This window comes from Phacochoerus africanus, chromosome 1 (assembly GCF_016906955.1).
Source record: "Phacochoerus africanus isolate WHEZ1 chromosome 1, ROS_Pafr_v1, whole genome shotgun sequence".
NCBI classification, from domain to species: Eukaryota; Metazoa; Chordata; class Mammalia; order Artiodactyla; family Suidae; genus Phacochoerus; species Phacochoerus africanus.
The window spans coordinates 159623851-159642787 of record NC_062544.1 but is presented as its reverse complement, the minus strand read 5'-3'; the positions used below and the strand labels follow the sequence as shown (position 1 = coordinate 159642787).

Sequence of the window (18937 nt, the reverse complement as noted above, 5' to 3'; positions counted from 1 at the left end):
ATTTGAATTGATTTTTCTTATTTGTGTATCAATTGTAGATTTTTGGTTTGCAGTTACCCTGAAGTTTTGGTATAGGAAGCTATATGTTTATGAGATTGTTTTAAGTTGTTGGTCTCTTAATTGCAAGTGCATCTCCAGTGTCCTGCATGTGTACCCTCCTCTTCTCACAATTTCTGATTTTGGTGCATATTTGCACATGGATGATTTCCTACCTTTACTGTATATATGCCTTTACTGTTGAGCCTTGTCATTTGTGGTATTTTTGTTTCTAGTCTTGGTCTTTTCTGCCTAGAGAAGTTCCTTTAGTATTTGTTGTAATGCTGGTTTAGTGTTGCTGAATTCTCTTAGCTTTTGCTTATCTGTAAAGCTTTTGATTTCTCCTTCAAATCTGAATGAGTGCCTTGCTGGGTAAAGTAATCTAGGTTGGAGGTTTTTTCCTTTCATCACTTTAAGTATATTGTGTCACTCCCTTCTGGCCTGCAGTTTTTGCTAAAAAGTCTACTGATAACCTTACTGGGGTTACTTTGCATGTTATTTGTTTCTTTTCCCTAGCTGCTTTCAGTGTTTTCTTTTTGTCTTTCATTTTGGTCATTTCAATTAATATGTGTCTTGTGCTGTTCCTGCTTGGTTTTTTTTTTTTTTTTTAATATAGTACTCATTGTCTTCCTGGATTTGATTGAGTGGTTCCTTTCCCATGTTAAGGAAATTTTTGGCTATTATCTCTTCAAATATTTTTTCTGTCCCTTTGTCTCTTCTCTTCTCCTCCTGGCACCCCAATAATATGGATGTTGGTGTGTTTAACGTTGTCCCAGAGTTCTCTGAGACTGTCTTCATTTCTTTTCAGTCTTTTTTCTCTTTTCTGTTCCACATCAGTGGTTTCCACTAGTCTGTCCTCCACCTCACTTATTCGTTCTTCTGCCTCTTATATTTGCTTGTTGGTTGCTTCTGATGAATTTTTAATTTTAGTTATTGTATTTTGCATCTCTGCTTGCTTAAGTTTTAAATCTTGTATTTCTTTGTCCAATGTTTGCTGTAAATTCCTAACCCTCTGGTGGGTGGGGCTTTGTCTCTGGGTAAGATCAGAGGTGGCTGTGTGCCTAGGGGGTCTTGAGGCAGTCTGTTTACTGATGGGTGGGGCTGTGATCCCACCTGGATTATTGTTTGGCCTGGGGCTTTTCGCTGCTAGTGGGTGGGGCCAGATTTTCCCCAAATCGGCCATGCCACATCTAGAGGAAGGCAAGCTGATGAATATTCCCTAGACCTTTGCTTCCGATGTCCTTCCTCCACAATGAGCCACAGTCACCCCCTGTTTTCCCAGGAGATCCCCAAGAACTGCAGTCAGGTCTGACACAAATTCCTATGAAGTCTCTAGTTTGCCCTGGACCCAGTGCATGTAAAAGCCTGTGTGAGCCTTTCAAGACTGGGGTCTCTATTTCCCCCAGTCCTGTGGAACTCCTGTGCACAAGCCCCACTGGCCTTCAATACCAGATGCTCTGGGGACTCTTCCTCCCGATGCCAGATCCACAGGCGTGTGGACCTGACGTGGGGCTCAGAACTCTCATTCCTGTAGGTGAGTCTCTGTAATACAGTTCTTTGCAGTTTGTGAGCTGCCCACCTGGTGGGTATGGGGTTGTTTATATCGTGTATCGCCCCTCCTGCTGTCTTGATGTGGCCTCCTCTTTGTCCTGGAGTAGGATATCTTTTTGAGAGTTTTCAGTCCATTTGTTTCAGCATTTGGTTGTAATTTTGTTCTTTTTATGAGAGAAGGTGAGCTCCAGTCCTTCTATTACACCATCTATGTGATTCAGTCTTGGTAGCTTTTCATGTTTCTAGGAATTTGTCAGTTTCACTTTGGTTATCTAATTTGTTGGCATACAATTATTCATAGTACTGTCTTATGATTTTTATTTCTGCATGGTTGGTAGTAATGTCCCCACTTTCATTTCTGATTTTAGTAGTTTGAGTCTTCTCTTTTTTTTCTATTCATCTACCTAAACGTTTGTCATTTTTGTTGAACTTTTCAGATATCTTTCATTGACTTTATTGCTTTCCTATTGTTTATTTCCATTATTTCTGCTCTAATTAATAGTTATTATTTCTTTTGCTACCTTTGGTTTTAATTTGTTCTTCTTTTTCTAGCTCCTTAAGTTGTAAAATTAGGTTGTTAATTAGAGGTTTTGTTTTTGTTTTTGCTTTTTTGCCACATCCTTGGCATGTGGAAGTTCCCAGGCCAGGGAATGAACACACAGCACAGCAGTGACCCAAGCCACAGCATTGACAACCCTGGATCTTTAACCTGCCAGGCCACCAGGGAACTCTGGATGTTTCATATTTTTATTCATTTTTTATTTTTTTATTCTACTCTAATTTTAAAATAAAATTATAATATTTTAGGTGCACAACATGATGCTTTGACATACATATGGAATTATTACTATAACCAAGCTAATTAACATATCCATCTCTTCATACAGTGCCTTTATTGTTTATTATTTATTGGTTAGAGTTCTTAGCACATTTCCAGTATACAGTAAAGCATTATTAACTATAGTCACCATGATGTATTTTAAAACTTATTCATCTTACATAATGCATTTCATGCACTTTGAACACCATCTCCCCTTCCCCCTGGTAACCACTATTCTACTCTTCTCCTATGTACTTAAGTTTTTAATTTATTTAAATTAATTTATTTAAATTTTTATAAGTTTATTTATAGTGTTTCTGTAAATTTCTGCTGTACAGAAAAGTGACCCAGTCTTACATATATATATATATATATATATATGTATATATATATATATATATACACACACACACACACACATTCTCTTTTTTTTTGTCTTTTGTCTTTTTTTTTTGTTGTTGTTGTTGCTATTTCTTGGGCTGCTCCCACGGCATATGGAGGTTCCCAGGCTAGGGGTCCAATCGGAGCTGTAGCCACCGGCCTACGCCAGAGCCACAGCAACTCGGGATCCGAGCCGTGTCTGCAACCTACACCACAGCTCACGGCAACGCCGGATCCTTAACCCACTGAGCAAGGGCAGGGACTGAACCCGCAACCTCATGGTTCCTAGTCGGATTCGTTAACCACTGCGCCACAACGGGAACTCCAACACACACATTCTTTAATCTCACGTTATCCTCCATCATGTTCTATCACAAGTGATTGGATATAGTTCCCTGTGCTATACAGCAGGATCTCATTGCTTATCCACTCCAAATGCAGTAGTTTGCATTTACTAACCCCACACTCCCAGTCCATCCCTCCCCCAGCAACCACAAGTCTATTCTCCATATCCATGAGTTTGTTTCAGTTCGGTAAATAGATTTATTTGTGCCATATATTAGATTCCAGATGTAAGTGGTATCATATGGTATTTGTCTTTTCTTTCTGACTTACCTCACTTAATTTGAGTCTAATTCCATCCATGTTGCTGCAAATGGCATTATTTTGTTCTTTTTTATGGCTGAGTAGTATTCCATTATGTATATATACCACATCTTCTTAATCCATTCATCTGTCAATGGACATTTAGGTTGTTCCCATGTCTTGGCTATTGTGAATAGTACTGCAGTGAACATAGGGGTGCATGTATCTTTTTGAATGAAAGTTTTGTCTGGATATATGCCCAAGAGTGGGATTGCTGGATCATAAGGTAGTTCTATATTTAGTTTTCTGAGGTACCTCCATACTGTTTTCCATAGTGGTTGTACCAATTCACATTGCTACCAATAGTGCAGGAGGGTTCCCTTTTCTCCACACCTTCTCCAGCATTTGTTATTTTGTAGGCTTACTAGTGATGGCCATTCTGACTGGTGTGAGGTGGTACCTCATAGTAATTTTGATTTGCATTTCTCTAATAATCAGTGATGTTGAGCATTTTTTCATGTACTTGTTGGCCATCTGTATATCTTCTTTGGAGAAATGTCTTTTCAGGTCTTGTGCCCATTTTTCAATTGGGTTTTTGTCTTTTTTGCTGTTGAGTTGTATAAATTGTATATTTTAGAGATTAAATCCCTGTCAGTTGCATTGTTTAAAACTATTTTCACCCATTCCGTATGTTGTCTTTTGTTTTCTTTTTATGGTTTCCTTGGCTGTGCAAAAGGTTGTCTGTTTGATTAGGGCCCTTTGGTTTATTTTTACTTTTATTTCTGTTGCCTTGGGAGACTGACCTAAGAAAACATTTGTAAGGTTGATGTCAGAGAATGTTTTGCCTATGTTCTTTTCTAGGAGTGGGATGGTGTCTTGTCTTACGTTTAAGTCTTTAAACCATTTTGAGTTTATTTATTTATTTATTTATTTGTCTTTTTGCCTTTTCTGAGGCTGCTTCTGTGGCATATGGAGGTTTCCAGGCTAGGGGTCTAATCGGAGCTGTAGCCACAGGCCTACGCCAGAGCCACAGCAACGCAGGATCCAAGCTGTGTCTGCGACCTACACCACAGCTCACAGCAACGCCAGATTGTTAACCCACTGAGCAAGGCCAGGGATCGAATCTGCAACCGCATGGTTCCTAGTTGGATTCATTAACCACTCTGCCACGACGGGACCTCCCATTTTGAGTTTATTTTTGTGCATGGTGTGAGGGTGTGTTCTAGTTTCGTTAATTTACATGCAGCTGTACAGTTTTCCCAGCAATACTTGCTGAAAAGACTGCCTTTTCCCCATTTTATATTCTTGCCTTCTTTATCGAAGATTAATTGACTGTAGGTATCCGGGTTTATTTCTGGGTTCTCTGTTCTGTTCCACTGGTTTATATGTCTGTTTTGGTACCAGTACCACACTGTCTTGACTACTGTACTTTCTTTTGATTATTATTTTCGTAGAGAATCTTTTACCATCTTTTTCCTTTGCTTTTTAGGGCCACACCTGCAGCATATGGAGGTTCCCAGGATAGGGGTTCAATAGGAGCTACAGCTGCCAGCCTATACCACAGCAATGCCAGATCCCAGCCAAGTCTGTGACCTACATCATAGCTCAAGGCAATGCCAGATCTGTAACCCACTGAGCAAGGCAAGGGATTGAACCCGCAACCTTATGGTTTCAAGTGAGATTTGTTTCTGTTGTGCCACAGTGGGAATTCTGCCATCCTTTTATTTTCATCGTCTTTTTATCTTTGGATATAAAGTGGGTCTGTTTTAGACACATGTAGTCGTATCATATTTTAAAAAAATTCATTTTGGCTATTTGTCAAGAGTTTAATCCATTTATATTTAAAGTGATTTCTGATGGATGGGGATTATTTCTGTCATTTTGCTATTTTTCATAACATCTTACGGCTATTTTGTTCATTTCTTGTATTACTGTCATCTTCGGTTACTTTTTGTGTGTGAAATGTTTATAAAAATTTTCATTTTTCTTCTTTCCTTCTTGCTTTAAGTGGGCCACACTCGTGGCATATGGAGTTTCCCAGGCTAGGGGTTGAATTAGAGCCCTAGCCATAGGCCTCCACCACAGCCACAGCGACACCAGTTCCAAGCTGTATCCACAACCTACACCAAAGCTTGAGGTAATGCGGGATCCTTTAACCCATTGAACAGGGCCAGGGAATCGAAGCCAAATCTTCATGGATGCTCGTCAGATTCTTTACCCACTGAGCCACAATGGTAACTCCCTTCTTATTTCTTTTTGTATGTGTTGTCACTGTTTTCTATTTTTCTTTCTTTTTTTTATTACTCAAATGAATTTATCACATCTGTAGTTGTATAATGATCTTAACAATCTGATTTCACAGGATTTCCATCCCACAGCCCAAGCACGTCCCCTCACCCCCCAAACTGTCTCCTCCGGAGACCATAAGTTTTTCAATGGCTGTGAGTCAGCATCTGTTCTGCAAAGAAGTTCAATCAGTCCTTTTTTCAGATTCCACATGTCAGTGAAAGCATTTGATGCTGGTGTCTCATTGTATGACTGACTTAGCATGATAATTTCTAGGTCCATCCATGTTGCAAAAAATGGTGGTATTTCGTTCTTTTTAATGGCTGAGTCATATTCCATTGTGTATATGTACCACATCTTCTTGATCCACGCCTCTGTCAATGGACATTTAGGTTGTTTTCATATTTTGGCTATTGTAAATAATGCTGCAGTAAACACTGGAGTACATTGTCTTTGCGAGTCGTGGTTTTCTCTGGATAGATGCCCAAGAGTAGGATTGCTAGATCAAATGGTAGTTCTATGTTTAGTTTTCTGAGGAATCTCAATACTGCTTTTCACATTGGTTGCACCAATGTACAGTCCCACCAGCAGTGTACTAGTGTTCCTTTTTCTCCACACCCTCTCCAGCGCTTATTGTTTGTAGACTTTTGGATGATGGCCATTCTGGCTGGTGTAAGGTGGTACCTCAGAGTGGTTTTGATTTGCATTTCTCTAATAATGAGTGATGCTGAACATCTTTTCGTGTGTTTCTCGGCCATCTGTATGTCTTCTCTGGAGAAGTGTCTGTTTAGATCTTCGGCCCATTTTTGGATGGGGTTGTTTGTTTTTTGGGTATGGAGCTGTAGGAGGTGTTTATAAATTTTGGAGATGAATCCCTTGTCAGTGGATTCACTTGCAAAGATTTTCTCCCATTCTGTGGGTTGTCTTTTTGTGTTGTTTAGGGTTTCCTTTGCTGTGCAGAAACTTTGAAGTTTGAGGAGGTCCCATTTGTTTGTTTTTGTTTTTACATATTACTCTAAGAGGTGGATCTGAGAAGATGTTGCTGTGGTTTGGGTCAGAGAGTGTTTGGCCTCTGTTTTCCTCTAGGAGTTTGATAGTGTCTGGTCTTCTGTCTAGGTCTTGAATCCATTTGGAGTTTATTTTTGTGTATGGTGTTAGGGAGTGTTCTACTTTCATTCGTTTCCATGTGGCTGTCCAGTTTTCCCAGCACCACTTATTGAACAAGCTGTCCTTTCTCCATTGTATATCCTTGCCTCCTTTGTCATAGATGAGTTGGCTGTAGGTGCATGGGTTTAATTCTGAGCTTTCTATCCTGTTCCACTGATCTATATGTCTGTCTTTGTGCCAGTACCATGCAGTTTTGATGACTATTGCTTTGTAGTATAGTGTGAAGTCCGGGAGCCTGATTCCTCCAGCTCCATTTTTCTTTTTCAGGATGTCTTTGGCTATTCTGGTTCTTTTGTGCTTCCAAACAAACTTTAAAATATTTTGTTTGAGTTCTGTGAAGAATGTCCTTGGTAATTTGATAGGGATTGCATTGAATCTGTAGATTGCCTTAGTTAGTATAGTCATTTTGATAATATTAACTCTTCCAATCCACGAACATGATATATCTTTCCATCTATTTGTGTCACTTTGATTTCCTTCATCAGTGTTTTGTAGTTTTCAGAGTACAGGTCTTTTGTCTCTTTAGGTAGGTTTACTCCTAGGTCTTTTCTTCTTTTGGATGTAATGGTAAACGGGATTGCTTCCCTAATTTCTTTCTCTGCTCTTTCATTGTTAGTGTGTAGAAATGCCATCGATTTCTGTGTATTGTATTGATTTTGTATCCTGCAACTTTGCCAAATTCATGGATGAGCTCTAACAGTTTTCCGGTGGAGTCTTTAGGATTCTCTATGTAAAGTATCCTGTCATCTGCAAATAGTGATAGTTTTACTTCTTCTTTTCCAATTTAGATTCCTTTTATTTCTTTTACTTCTCTGATTGCTGTGGCTAGGACTTCCAAAACTATATTGAAGAGTCGTGGTGAGAGTGGACATCCTTGTTTTGTTCCTGATCTCAAGGGGAATTCTTTAAGCTTTTCACCATTGAGAATGATGTTAGCTGTGGGTTTGTCATATATGGCCTTTATTATGTTGAGGTAGGTTCCTGCTATGCCCACTTTCTGAAGGGTTTTTATTAGAAATGGGTGTTGGATTTTGTCAAAGGCTTTTTCTGCATCTATTGAGAGGATCAGATGTTTTTTATTCTTCAGTTAGTTAGTGTGGTATATCACACTGATTGTTTTGCGGATATTGAAGAATCCTTGCATCCCTGGGATAAATCCCACTTGATCATGATGTACAATCTTTTTAATGTATTGTTGGATGCGGTTTGCTAGTGTTTTGTTGAGGATTTTTGCATCAATATTCATCAGTGAAATTGGCCTGTAGTTTTCTTTTTTTGTGGTATCTTTGGCTTTGGTATCAGGGTGTTGGTGGCCTCATAGAATGAGTTTGGGAGTATCTCTTCCTCTGAAACTTCTTGGAATAGTTTCATAAGGATAGGTGTTAGCTCTTCTCTAAATGTTTAATAGAATTCACCTGTGAAGCCATCTGGTCCTGGACTTTTGTTTGTTGGAAGTTTTTTAATCACCGTTTCAATTTCAGTTCTTGTGATGGGTCCATTCATCTTTTCTGTTTCATCTTGGTTTACTCTTGGAAGATAGTACTTTTCTAAGAATTTGTCCATTTCTTCTAGGTTTTCCGTTTTATTGGCATATAGTTGCATACAATAGTCTCTTATGATCCTTTGTATTTCTGCGATGTCTGTTGGTACTTCTCCTTTTTCATTTCTAATTTTATTGATTTGAGTCCTCTCTCTTTTTTGCTTGATTTTAAGTCTGGCTAGGGGTTTATCAATTTTGTTGATCTTTTCACAGAACCAGCTTTTCGTTTCATTGATCTTTTCTATGGTTTTCTTTGTTTCTATTTCATTGATTTCTGCTCTGATCTTTATGATTTCTTTCCTTCTACTAACTTTAGGTCTTGTCTGTTCTTCTCTCTTGAGCCACTTTATATGTAGAGTTAGCTTGTTTATTTGAGCTTTTTCTTGTTTCCTGAGGTAGGCATGTATTGCTATAAACTTTCCTCTTAGAACTGCTTTTGCTGCATCCCATAGGTTTTGTTGTCATTTCCTTCTAGGTATTTTTTAATTTCCTCTTTGATTTCTTCAGTGATCCATTGGTTGTTTAGTAGCATGTTGTTTAGTCTCCACGTGTTTGTGTTTTTTGCAGTTTTTTTCTTGTTGTTTATTTGTAGTTGTATAGTGTTGTGGTCGGAAAAGATGCTTGATATGATTTCAATTTTCTTAAAGTTACCGAGGTTGGATTTTTAGTCCAGGATGTGATCAAGAGAATGTTCTTTGTGCACTTGAGAAGTATGTGTATTCTGCTGCTTTTGGATGGAATGTCCTATAAATTTCTATTAAGTCTATCTGGTTTAATGCTTCATTCAGGACCTGTGTTTCCTTATTGATTTTCTGTCTGGTTGATCTGTCCATCGCTGCAAGTGGGGTGTTAAAGTCCCCCACTATGATTGTGTTATTGTCGATATGTCCTTTTAAGGTTGTTAGCAGTTGCCTTATATATTGTGGTGAACCTAAGTTGGCTGTGTAGATATTTACAATTGTTATATCTTCTTCTTGGATTGATCCTTTGATCATTATGTAATGTCCTTCTTTGTCCCTTAAAATAGTCTTCATTTTAAAGTCTATTTTATCTGATATGAGTATTGCTACTCCAGCTTTCTTTTGATCCCTATTTGCATGAAATATTTTCTGCCATCCTCTCACTTTCATTTTGTATGTGTCCCTAGAAGTGAAGTGGGTCTCTTGAAGACAGCATATATATGGATCTTGTTTTTGTATCCATTCAGCCAGTCTGTGTCTTTTGGCTGGGGCGTTTAGTCCATTCACATTTAAGGTAAGTATGTATGTTCTTATTGCCATTTTATTAATTGCTTTGGATTTGTTTTTGTTGCTCTTTTTTCTTTCCTTCTTCTCTTGTTCTTTTCTGCCTAGAGAAGTTCCTTTAGTATTTGTTGTAAAGCTGGTTTAGTGTTGCTGAATTCTCTCAGCTTTTGCTTATCTCTGAAGGTTTTGATTTCTCCTTCAAATCTTAATGAGTGCCTTGCTGGGTAAAGTAGTCTCAGTTGGAGGGTTTTTCCTTTCATCATGTTAAGTATCATGCCACTCCCTTCTGGCCTGCAGTTTCTGCTGAAAAATCTGCTGATAACCTTATTGGGGTTCCCTTGTATGTTAATTTGCTTCTTTGCCCTAGCTGCTTTCAAGATTTTCTCTTTGTCTTTAATTGCGGTCAGTTTGATTAAAATGTGTCTTGGTGTATTCCTCCTTGGGTTTATTTTATATGGTACTCGTTGTGCTTCCTGGATTTGAGTGAGTGATTCCTTTCCCATGTTAGGGAAGTTTTCGGCTATTATCTCTTGGAATATTTTTTCTGTCTCCTCTCTCTCTTCTCCTTCTGGCACCCCTATAATACAGATGTTGGTGCGTTTCACGTTGTCCCAGAATTCTCTGAGACTCTTCTTCATTTGTTTTCAATCTTTTTTCTCTTTTCTGTTCTGCATCCGTAATTTCCACTAATCTGTCCTCCCCCCTCCCCCCACTTATTTGTTCTTCTGCCTCCTGTATTCTGCTGTTAGCTGCTTCTAGTGAATTTTTTATTTCAGTTATTGTATTTTGCATCTCTTCTTGTTTAAGTTTTATATCTTGTATCTCTTTGCTCAGTGTTTCCTATAAATTGTCCATCTTTGCCTCCAGTTTATTTCCAATGTCTTGCATCATCTTCAGCATCAACAGTCTAAAGTCTTTTTCCTGGAGGCTGAGAATCTCCTCATCACTTAGCTGATTTCTGGGGTTTTTCCTTTCTCCCTCATCTGAGTTATAGTTCTCTGTCTTTTCATTTTTATAGGTTTTTGGTGTGGTGACCTTTTTACAGATAAGAGAGTTGTAGCCTCTCTTACTTCTGGTGTCTGCCCCCCTTGTGGCTGAAGTCAGTATAGGGGCTTGCTGTAGGCTTCCTCATGAGAGAGGCTGATGCCTGTCCCCTGGTAGGTGGAGCTGATTCTAATCCCTCTGGTGGGTGGGGCTTAGTCTCTGGATGGTATTAGAGGCAGCTGTGTGCCTGAGGGGTTTTTAGGTAGTCTGTTTACTGATGCGGGGGCCTGTGATCCCACTTGGATTATTGTTTGCCCTCAGGCTTCTCAGCACTGACTGACGGGTGGGGCCAAATTTTCCCAAAATGGCCTCCTCCAGAGAAAGGCACGGCCGCTGAATATTCCCGAGAGCTTTGCTTCCAATGTCCTTCCCTCACAACAAGGTATGTTCACCCCTGTTTTCCCAGGATGTCCTCCAAGAACTGCAGTCAGGTTTGACCCAGAGTCCTACGGAGACTTTGCTTTGCCCTGGGACCCAGTGCACGTGAAAGTCTGTGTGCGCCTTTTAAGAATGGGGTCTCCGTTTCTCCCAGTCCCGTGGAGCTCCTGTGCACAAGCCCCACTGGCCATCAATGCCAGATGCTCCAGGGTCTCTTTCTCCTAGTGCCAGATCCCCACACATGAGAGTTTGATGTGGGGCTCAGAGTTCTCACTCCTGTAGGTGAGTCTCTGGGAACCCGTTAGTTTCCAGTCTGTGGGGCTTCCCACCCAGGAGGTATGGGGTTGTTTATATTGCACAATTGCCCCTCCTACCTCTTGATGTGTCCTCCTCTTTTTCTTCTGGAGTAGGGTATCTTTTTTAAGGTTTCTGGTCCATTGGGGTGAAGAGTGCTCAGTCTTTAGTTGTGAATTTTGCTGTTTTTAGGGGAGAAGTTGAGCTCTAGTCCTTCTATTCTGCCATCTTAATCCCGTCTCAGGATTAACTCATCACTGTTTTCTTTGTGGTTACCATGGGGATTACATTTAACATAAAATTATAACACTATAATTTGAATTTATAACAGCTTAATTTAAATAAAGTATAGAAACTCTGTTCCTTTATAGCTTCATCCTCACCTCTTTCAGTTGTTGATGTTACACAATTACATCCTTTTTTTTTTTTTCTTTTTATATCCGTATCTGTGGCATATGGAAATTCCTGGGGTAGCAGTCAAATCAGTGCTGCAGCTGCAGGCCTATGCCATAGCCATGGCAACATGCAGATCCAAGCTACATCTGAGACCTATCCTGCAGCTTGTAGGAATGCATATGCTTAACCTGCTTAGTGAAGCCACAGATCAAATGTGCAGCCTCCTGGAGTTTGGGTACTTAACCTGCTGAGCCCCAACAGGAACTCCCACAATTATATCTTTATACATGTGTGCCTCCAAACATAAATTAGTAATTACTTTAAATGAATTTAGGTTTTTTTTTTTTTTAATCTTTTTAGGGCCACACCTGTGGCATATGGAGGTTCCCAGGCTAGGGGCTGAATAGGAGCTATAGCCCTCAGCCTACCCCACAGCCACAGCAACTCGGGATCTGAGCCATGTTTGCAACCTACACTGCAGTTCACTCAATGCCAGATCATTAACCCACTGAGCGGGGCCAGGGATTGAACCTGCATCCTCATGGATACTAGTCAGATTCATTTTATGCTGAGCCACAATGGTTACTCCTGAATTTTCTTAAATTAGGTGGAAACTGAGATGTGAACTTACAAACCAAAGTTAGAGTAGTTTTGTTTTTTAGATTAATAATTATTGTTTTCTAAATTGTTTATTAAATCATGTAGAAAACACAGAATTGAGTTACAGATCTTTGTTTAATAACAGAAGGTCATATAATTGCCCATGTATTTACCATATCGTTTACCTCTTCTTAGATCTTTAGTTTTTCATATCACTTTGATTTACTGTCTAGTGTCCATTCATTTTAAACTGCAGGACTCCCTTTAACATTTCTTGTTAAAGAAATGATCTAATGGTAATGGACTCCTTCAGTTTTTGTTTATCTGCGAATGTCTTAGTTTTTTTCTCCCTTTTGAAAGACAGTTGTGCCAGATACGGATTTTTAAAAATATTTTTTCTTATGTGGGATTTCTTTTTTTTTTTTTTTTTGGTCTTTCTGTCCTTTTTTAGGGCCGCACCCACAGCATAAAGAAGTTCCCAGGCTAGAGGTCAAATCAGAGCTGCAGCTACCGGCCTACACCACAGCCATAGCAACGTGGGATCCAAGCCGCTTCTGTGACCTACACCACAGCTCACGGCAATGCCAGATCCTTAACCCACTGAGCAAGGCCAGGGATCGAACCCGCAACCTCATGGTTCCTAGTCAGATCCGTTTCTGATGTGCCACAACGGGAATTCCACATATGGGATTCTTGATTGACAGTTTTTTTCTTTTAGCACTTAATCATTTGGGCACCTTCTGTTAGTTTCTGAAGAGAAACCTGCTGGTCAAGTGATATGTCACTTTTCACTTGCTATTTTCAAGATTCTCTCTTTGTCTGGGAAGATGACAGAATAGGAAGAACCAGGAATGAATCTCCCCTGTCTGTCATCTTCCCAGAATCTTTTCCTTCTGATCTTGAAGAAATGGATGATTTCAGATTTGGAATGAAACTGGCTCAAGATATCAGACAACAAGGAAGCTACTAATGACTAGTAGGGTCATATCAAAAGGATAGGCTTGAAAAAGTTCCTCCCAGCAAAAGATGAGACCATATGAGCTTCAGTAATAATAGTATGAATAGTAATTGCAATGAACTGAAATCCATTAAATATGTTTAAATTCATGACCTCATACTGATAATAGATTTTTAAAATTTGTTTAAATTTTTGATTTTTTGCTTTTTAGGGCCACACCCGTGGCATATAAAAGTTCCCAGGTTAGGGGTCAAATTGGAGCTACAGCTGCTAGCCTATGCCACAGCACAGCAATGTGGGATCTGAGCCACGTCTGCAACCTACACCACAGCTCACAGCAATGCCAGATCCCTGACCTGCTAAGCAAAGTGAGGGATTGAACCTGCATCCTCATGTATACTAGTCGGATTCATTTCTGCTGTGCCACATCGGGAACTCCCAATAGATTTTTTAGAAAGAATTATCTTCAGAAGATATGGAGCCAATTCATTTTCTTGAAAATTGGTAAAAAATGGAAGCACTGTTAATTTGAGATCTTCTTGAGATACTGAAATGACCCAGAGGAGAGAAAGACAGGTTTCAGTTCATGGGAGAGTTCATCTACTTCTAGTTCACCCTTATCCTGAGTTATTGCCCTTCTAGGCAACAACTTTAAATAGGGGCATGATTTTGATTTTTAGCATTCATTTTCACAACTTTGGATTTGCCATTATGGAAACAGTTTTCATCTTCTTGATTTTTTTTCTTCCCCTCTTGGTAATTCATCATTATTTGTTAGTTGTTTAAGCCTTGTAAGAAAGAAACATCTTTAATACATTTTATTCAGCTTTCTTCGTTGTCTTTAGAGGCAGAGTTGCCTACACTATTACCAAAAAGTAGACTAGTTAGGTTATAGAATTTAGTCTTATGTGAATGTATTCTTGTAAAATAACTTATATCACATAATTAGCTCTGTGATTTGTAGGAAAAGTCCAAGATATATATATATAATGGTATGATTAGGTAAGATATATTTCATTCAGTGTACTAGTATGTGTGCATATATATATGACAATGACTACCAGTTATCTCGTAAGTTTCTATGTTCCAGGTAGTTATTCTAAATACTTTCTATATGTTTTTTAACTTAATCCTATATGTTGTCTACCTATGAGATACAGGTAGTACTCTGTTTTCTCTTTTACAAAGATAGAAATCAAAGCTCAAAGATGTTAATGAGTTTGGCCATATCACACAGTTTAATAAATGATTAAGGTAATAGTCACTCAAGCCATTGGACTGTGAAGTCTAAGCCTTTATACTTTACTCTTTATAGTGCTACAAGAGCATATAACAAGAGGACCCAGTCTAGTCATGGGATCAGGGGGTATTTCCCTGAAGGAAATTTAAATCGAGATCTGAAGGTCAAGTATGAGTTAACCAAGTGAAGAGGATAAGAGCGCCTAGGGCTTTGAACCTAGAGGGGGTTGACACTTTGAAGATCTGAAAGAGATCTGGTGTGGCTGTTGGGAAGATTATCAGAATATGTAGCTCCTCACACTTCGGGGATTCTCTTACATTGATATTCGCCTCCCTTATGTCTGATCTACAGACATATTCTTCCTACTTTAAAACTCGGTGAGTCCTGATGGTGGTGCAGTAGAAAGAACACAGCATTACCTCTGAGGCATTCTTGCCAAAAAATACTGAACCTAATATAATAAAATCTCTACATGTAACCATTTTACAAGAAACATATGGGATGAAGAAGTATGTTAAATGATATGGATACAACAAGCCCAATCTGAAATGTGGCTAATTGTGTAAGACAAATGGCCTATTTTTTCAACAAATATGGCAGGTTTTTTTAAAAAAAGAGAGAGAGTGGAAGATGAGTGAGACTGTTACAGATAAAGAGAAAATTAGGAGTAATGTATGTGGACTTGATTTGAAAAAACAAACAAACATCAAGACTTTTTAAGACATTTGGGGGGAAAATTGAACATGGAATAGATATTAAGTGATAGTAAGGAATTATTTTAATATAGTTGGTTGTGACAATGGTATTATGTTTTAAAAGAGTATATTATTGTTATTAGAGATGTATATTGAAGTATAAGTGAGTGAAGAAGAAATAAGTATGGAAGAATATTGGTTATCACTGAAGTTGGATTAATGAAATACTCTTATTTCATTAAGAGGTCATTGTACTTTCTCTACTTCTATGTATTTTTGAAAAGTTCTGATGAAAAGTTTAAAAACTAGGAGTTCCCGTCGTGGCGCAGTGGTTAACGAATCCGACTAGGAACCATGAGGTTGCGGGTTCGGTCCCTGCCCTTGCTCAGTGGGTTAATGATCCGGCATTGCCGTGAGCTGTGGTGTAGGTTGCAGACGCGGCTCGGATCCCGCGTTGCTGTGGCTCTGGTGTAGGCCAGTGGCTACAGCTCTGATTGGACCCCTAGCCTGGGAACCTCCATATGCCGCGGGAGCGGCCCAAGAAATAGCAAAAAAAAAAAAAACTAGCCAAAAGGTAGTAAGTTGGCTGATATTTTGCAAAAGTATATTTAAAACAAAGTTTGGGGAGTTCCCGTCATGGCTCAGTGGTTAACGAATCCAACTAGGAACCATGAGGTTGTGGGTTCAATCCCTGGCCTTGCTCAGTGGGTTAAGGATCTGGCATTGCCATGAGCTGTGGTGTAGGTCGCAGACGCGGCTCAGATCCCACGTTGCTGTGGCTCTGGCGTAGGCCGGTGGCTACAGCTCCGATTTGACCCCTAGCCTGGGAACCTCCATATGCCGCGGGAGTGGCCCAAGAAATAGCTAAAAAGACAAAGGATCCGGCATTGCCGTGAGCTGTGGTGTAGGTTACAGACGCAGCACGGATCCCACATTGCTGTGGCTCTGGCGTAGGCCAGCAGCAACAACTCTGACTAGACCCCTAGCCTGGGACCCTCCATATGCCATGGGTCCAGCCCTTGAAAAGGCTGAAAAAAAAAAAAGTTTGCAGGGGGAGAATGAAAATAGTGGGTGATTGAGTTGTTGAAGGAAGCCAAAGTTTAACGAGAGAGAGTACTCAATGATGTCAAGCAGCAAAAATGGCAGAATTTGATAATTTGTAACATGTTACTAGGTTTAGCTTAAAATGAATTATTGGTGACTAGAAAATTGTTTAGTTGGATTTTAGTGTCTGAAGAAGTCATAGGAGTACAGAGGGTGCTTTGCAAGAAATATGGAACTGAAGGAGGGAAGCCTACTTCTAGAGAGTCCTGGGAAGATCATTTCATTTCTCTCGGTCTCAGATAGTTAAAGCACCTGATATATTGGTACAGTTCTCCCAACACTCTGTCCTGCCAGCTATGTACAGCTAGAGATTTACCAAAGTTCTTTCAAACTCTTAAGATTCCATCATGCTGATGAATGCGTATGTGATTGTACCTTTGGAAAGGAGGAATTAGATATCAAAGAATCCAAAAAAACTTTTTCCTATAGAATGGCAGAGTCTTAGGCAGCAAGAGTACTGATGAGAGGGTAGACCGAGTATAAATTTTATGTGTGCCAAACAGCATCCTCTGTTGTTAGCTTCTGATCCACTTATAAAAAGAGACCACCTAAGAATGTGGCACTTCATTTGCCCTAGAGTTAATCTAGTGAATTGTTAGACTGGCCTGTAACCTTGGATCAGATACAGTTCTTTTAGTTTTTTGGGAAGCAGCTTCCAAAAAAATAAGTTTATTTGTTAGCATTGCTTGCTTTTCACATTATCTATTTAAAACAAATAGTTTTCTTTGTGTGTATGTGTAAAATTCTATGATTTATTTCTAGAAGAGAACATTATAAAATTACAAAATTCTCTCTCTCTTTTTTTTTTTTTTTAAGGGCCGCACCTGTGGCACATGGAAATTCCCAGGCTGGGGTCCAATTGGAGCTGCAGCTGCCAGCCATAGCCACAGCCACAGCCACAGCCATGCCAGATCTGAGCCATGTCTGTGATCTACATCACAGCTCATGGCAACACTGGATCCTTAACCCACCAAGCAAGACCAGGGATTGAACCCACATCCTCATGGATACTAGTTGGATTTGTTACCACTGAGCCGCAGTGGGAACTCCATTATAAAATTCTTAAAAATCAGGTTTCTTAGAAGTTATAAGAGTTTGACACGGGAATGCTTAAATTGCCTATGAGTAGTAGGTTCTTTTAAATACCTTTTTCTTTTAATGCCCTTTTTTCTTTTTTAATTTAGGCAACTCACAATTTTTTATTGCCAATCTCTATGTCTTTTGATTCTACAAAAGAAACTGTATCTACAGCAGCCCCTAAAGCCCAGGAATCCAGCAAATCATCAACCAGTGTCATGACTGAAAAACAGGTAAACTTGAAATATTTGAAACCAGTGTTTTTCATAGTATATGTCAAAGAATCCCACATTTACAAATGTGAAAAAACTTAATAAAGCTTTCTTTAATAAAATCATCTTGGGAAATGATGGGCTAAAGACTATTACATGATAGCATTATTCTAAGATTTCACAATACCATCAGTCTCCAAAAGAAGGCTTTAGTATATAGTATTTCCTACTTACTTAACACTAATCTGATGAATATTTCAGTAGACTGGTGTTATGTAGCACATACTTTGGAAAATGCCATTCTCAACTACTTTCAGAATTTGGCAACAGTTATGTTATTCTTTCTATTTAAAGAGCTATCAGGGAACAATATGTGTAATTTGGTCATTCACAGTGCACAGCATTATTTATAGAACATTTTGTTCTTACGAGTCATAGTAGACATCTACTTGTATATCCACACAGAGCTTTTGGCTCCTAAACATATAGCAGCAGTAATTGTAGTTGTGTGTCATTAATCTTTATGATCAGAAGATATAAATAAGGGAAAAGGTTGTTTGGCACTGAGTCATAGTGCTATCAAAGAGTCATCAGAATAATTTTTTAAATTGAAGTATAGTTGATTTACAGTATTACGTTAGTTTCAGGTGTACAATGTAGTGAATCCGTTTTTTTGTTTGTTTGTTTGTCTTTTAAGAGCTGCATGCTCGGCATATGGAAGTTCCCAGGCTAGGGGTCGTTAGAGCTGCAGCTGCCAGCCTACACCACAGCCATAGCAACTCCAGATCCGAGCCTCATCTGTGACCTACACCACAGCTCATGGCAATGCTGGATCCTTAACCCGCTAAGCGAGGCTGGGGATTGAACCTGCATCCTTGTGGATACTAGTCAGGTTCATTACCACTGAGCCACAACGGGAACTCATGAATTAGTGTTTTTATAGATTATACTTCATTAAAAGTTATTATAAGATAATAGCTATAATTCCATTGCTATATGATATATCCTTGTTGCTTATCTATCTTGGTATACTTTTTCATGTCTGAGGGGCATATTGATGTGGAGAGTTGTAATACTTTTATTTGTACTTTCAAGAATTATCTAAATTTTTAAACTTAAAGCTATTGTAATATTTACATACTATACACTAGTAAAAGTGTATAAAATGTATCTTTAGGCATTTAAATAGATTGAAAATTCACTCAAATTACCTTTTCACAAATGTACTTATGTTATACCTATACTACATAAGATAGTTAAGGTATTTTAAAAAGCACACAAAATACCTCACACAGTGATTTCAAAATTGAGCTTTATACTTAAAGAGCC

The 18937-nt window shown here is 39.0% G+C and overlaps 1 protein-coding gene across 2 annotated transcripts in view; it reads left to right on the top strand.

Annotated features, from left to right (window-relative positions):
- The window catches only part of CEP70 (centrosomal protein 70), an 84026-nt gene that overhangs the window by 11701 nt on the left and 53388 nt on the right, over nt 1-18937 (top strand). For both annotated transcript variants that reach the window (XM_047783274.1, XM_047783266.1), the window contains exon 3: nt 17504-17629. In XM_047783274.1, coding sequence (XP_047639230.1) covers nt 17504-17629 — 126 coding nt within the window. The remainder of the gene's footprint in view (nt 1-17503; nt 17630-18937) is intronic.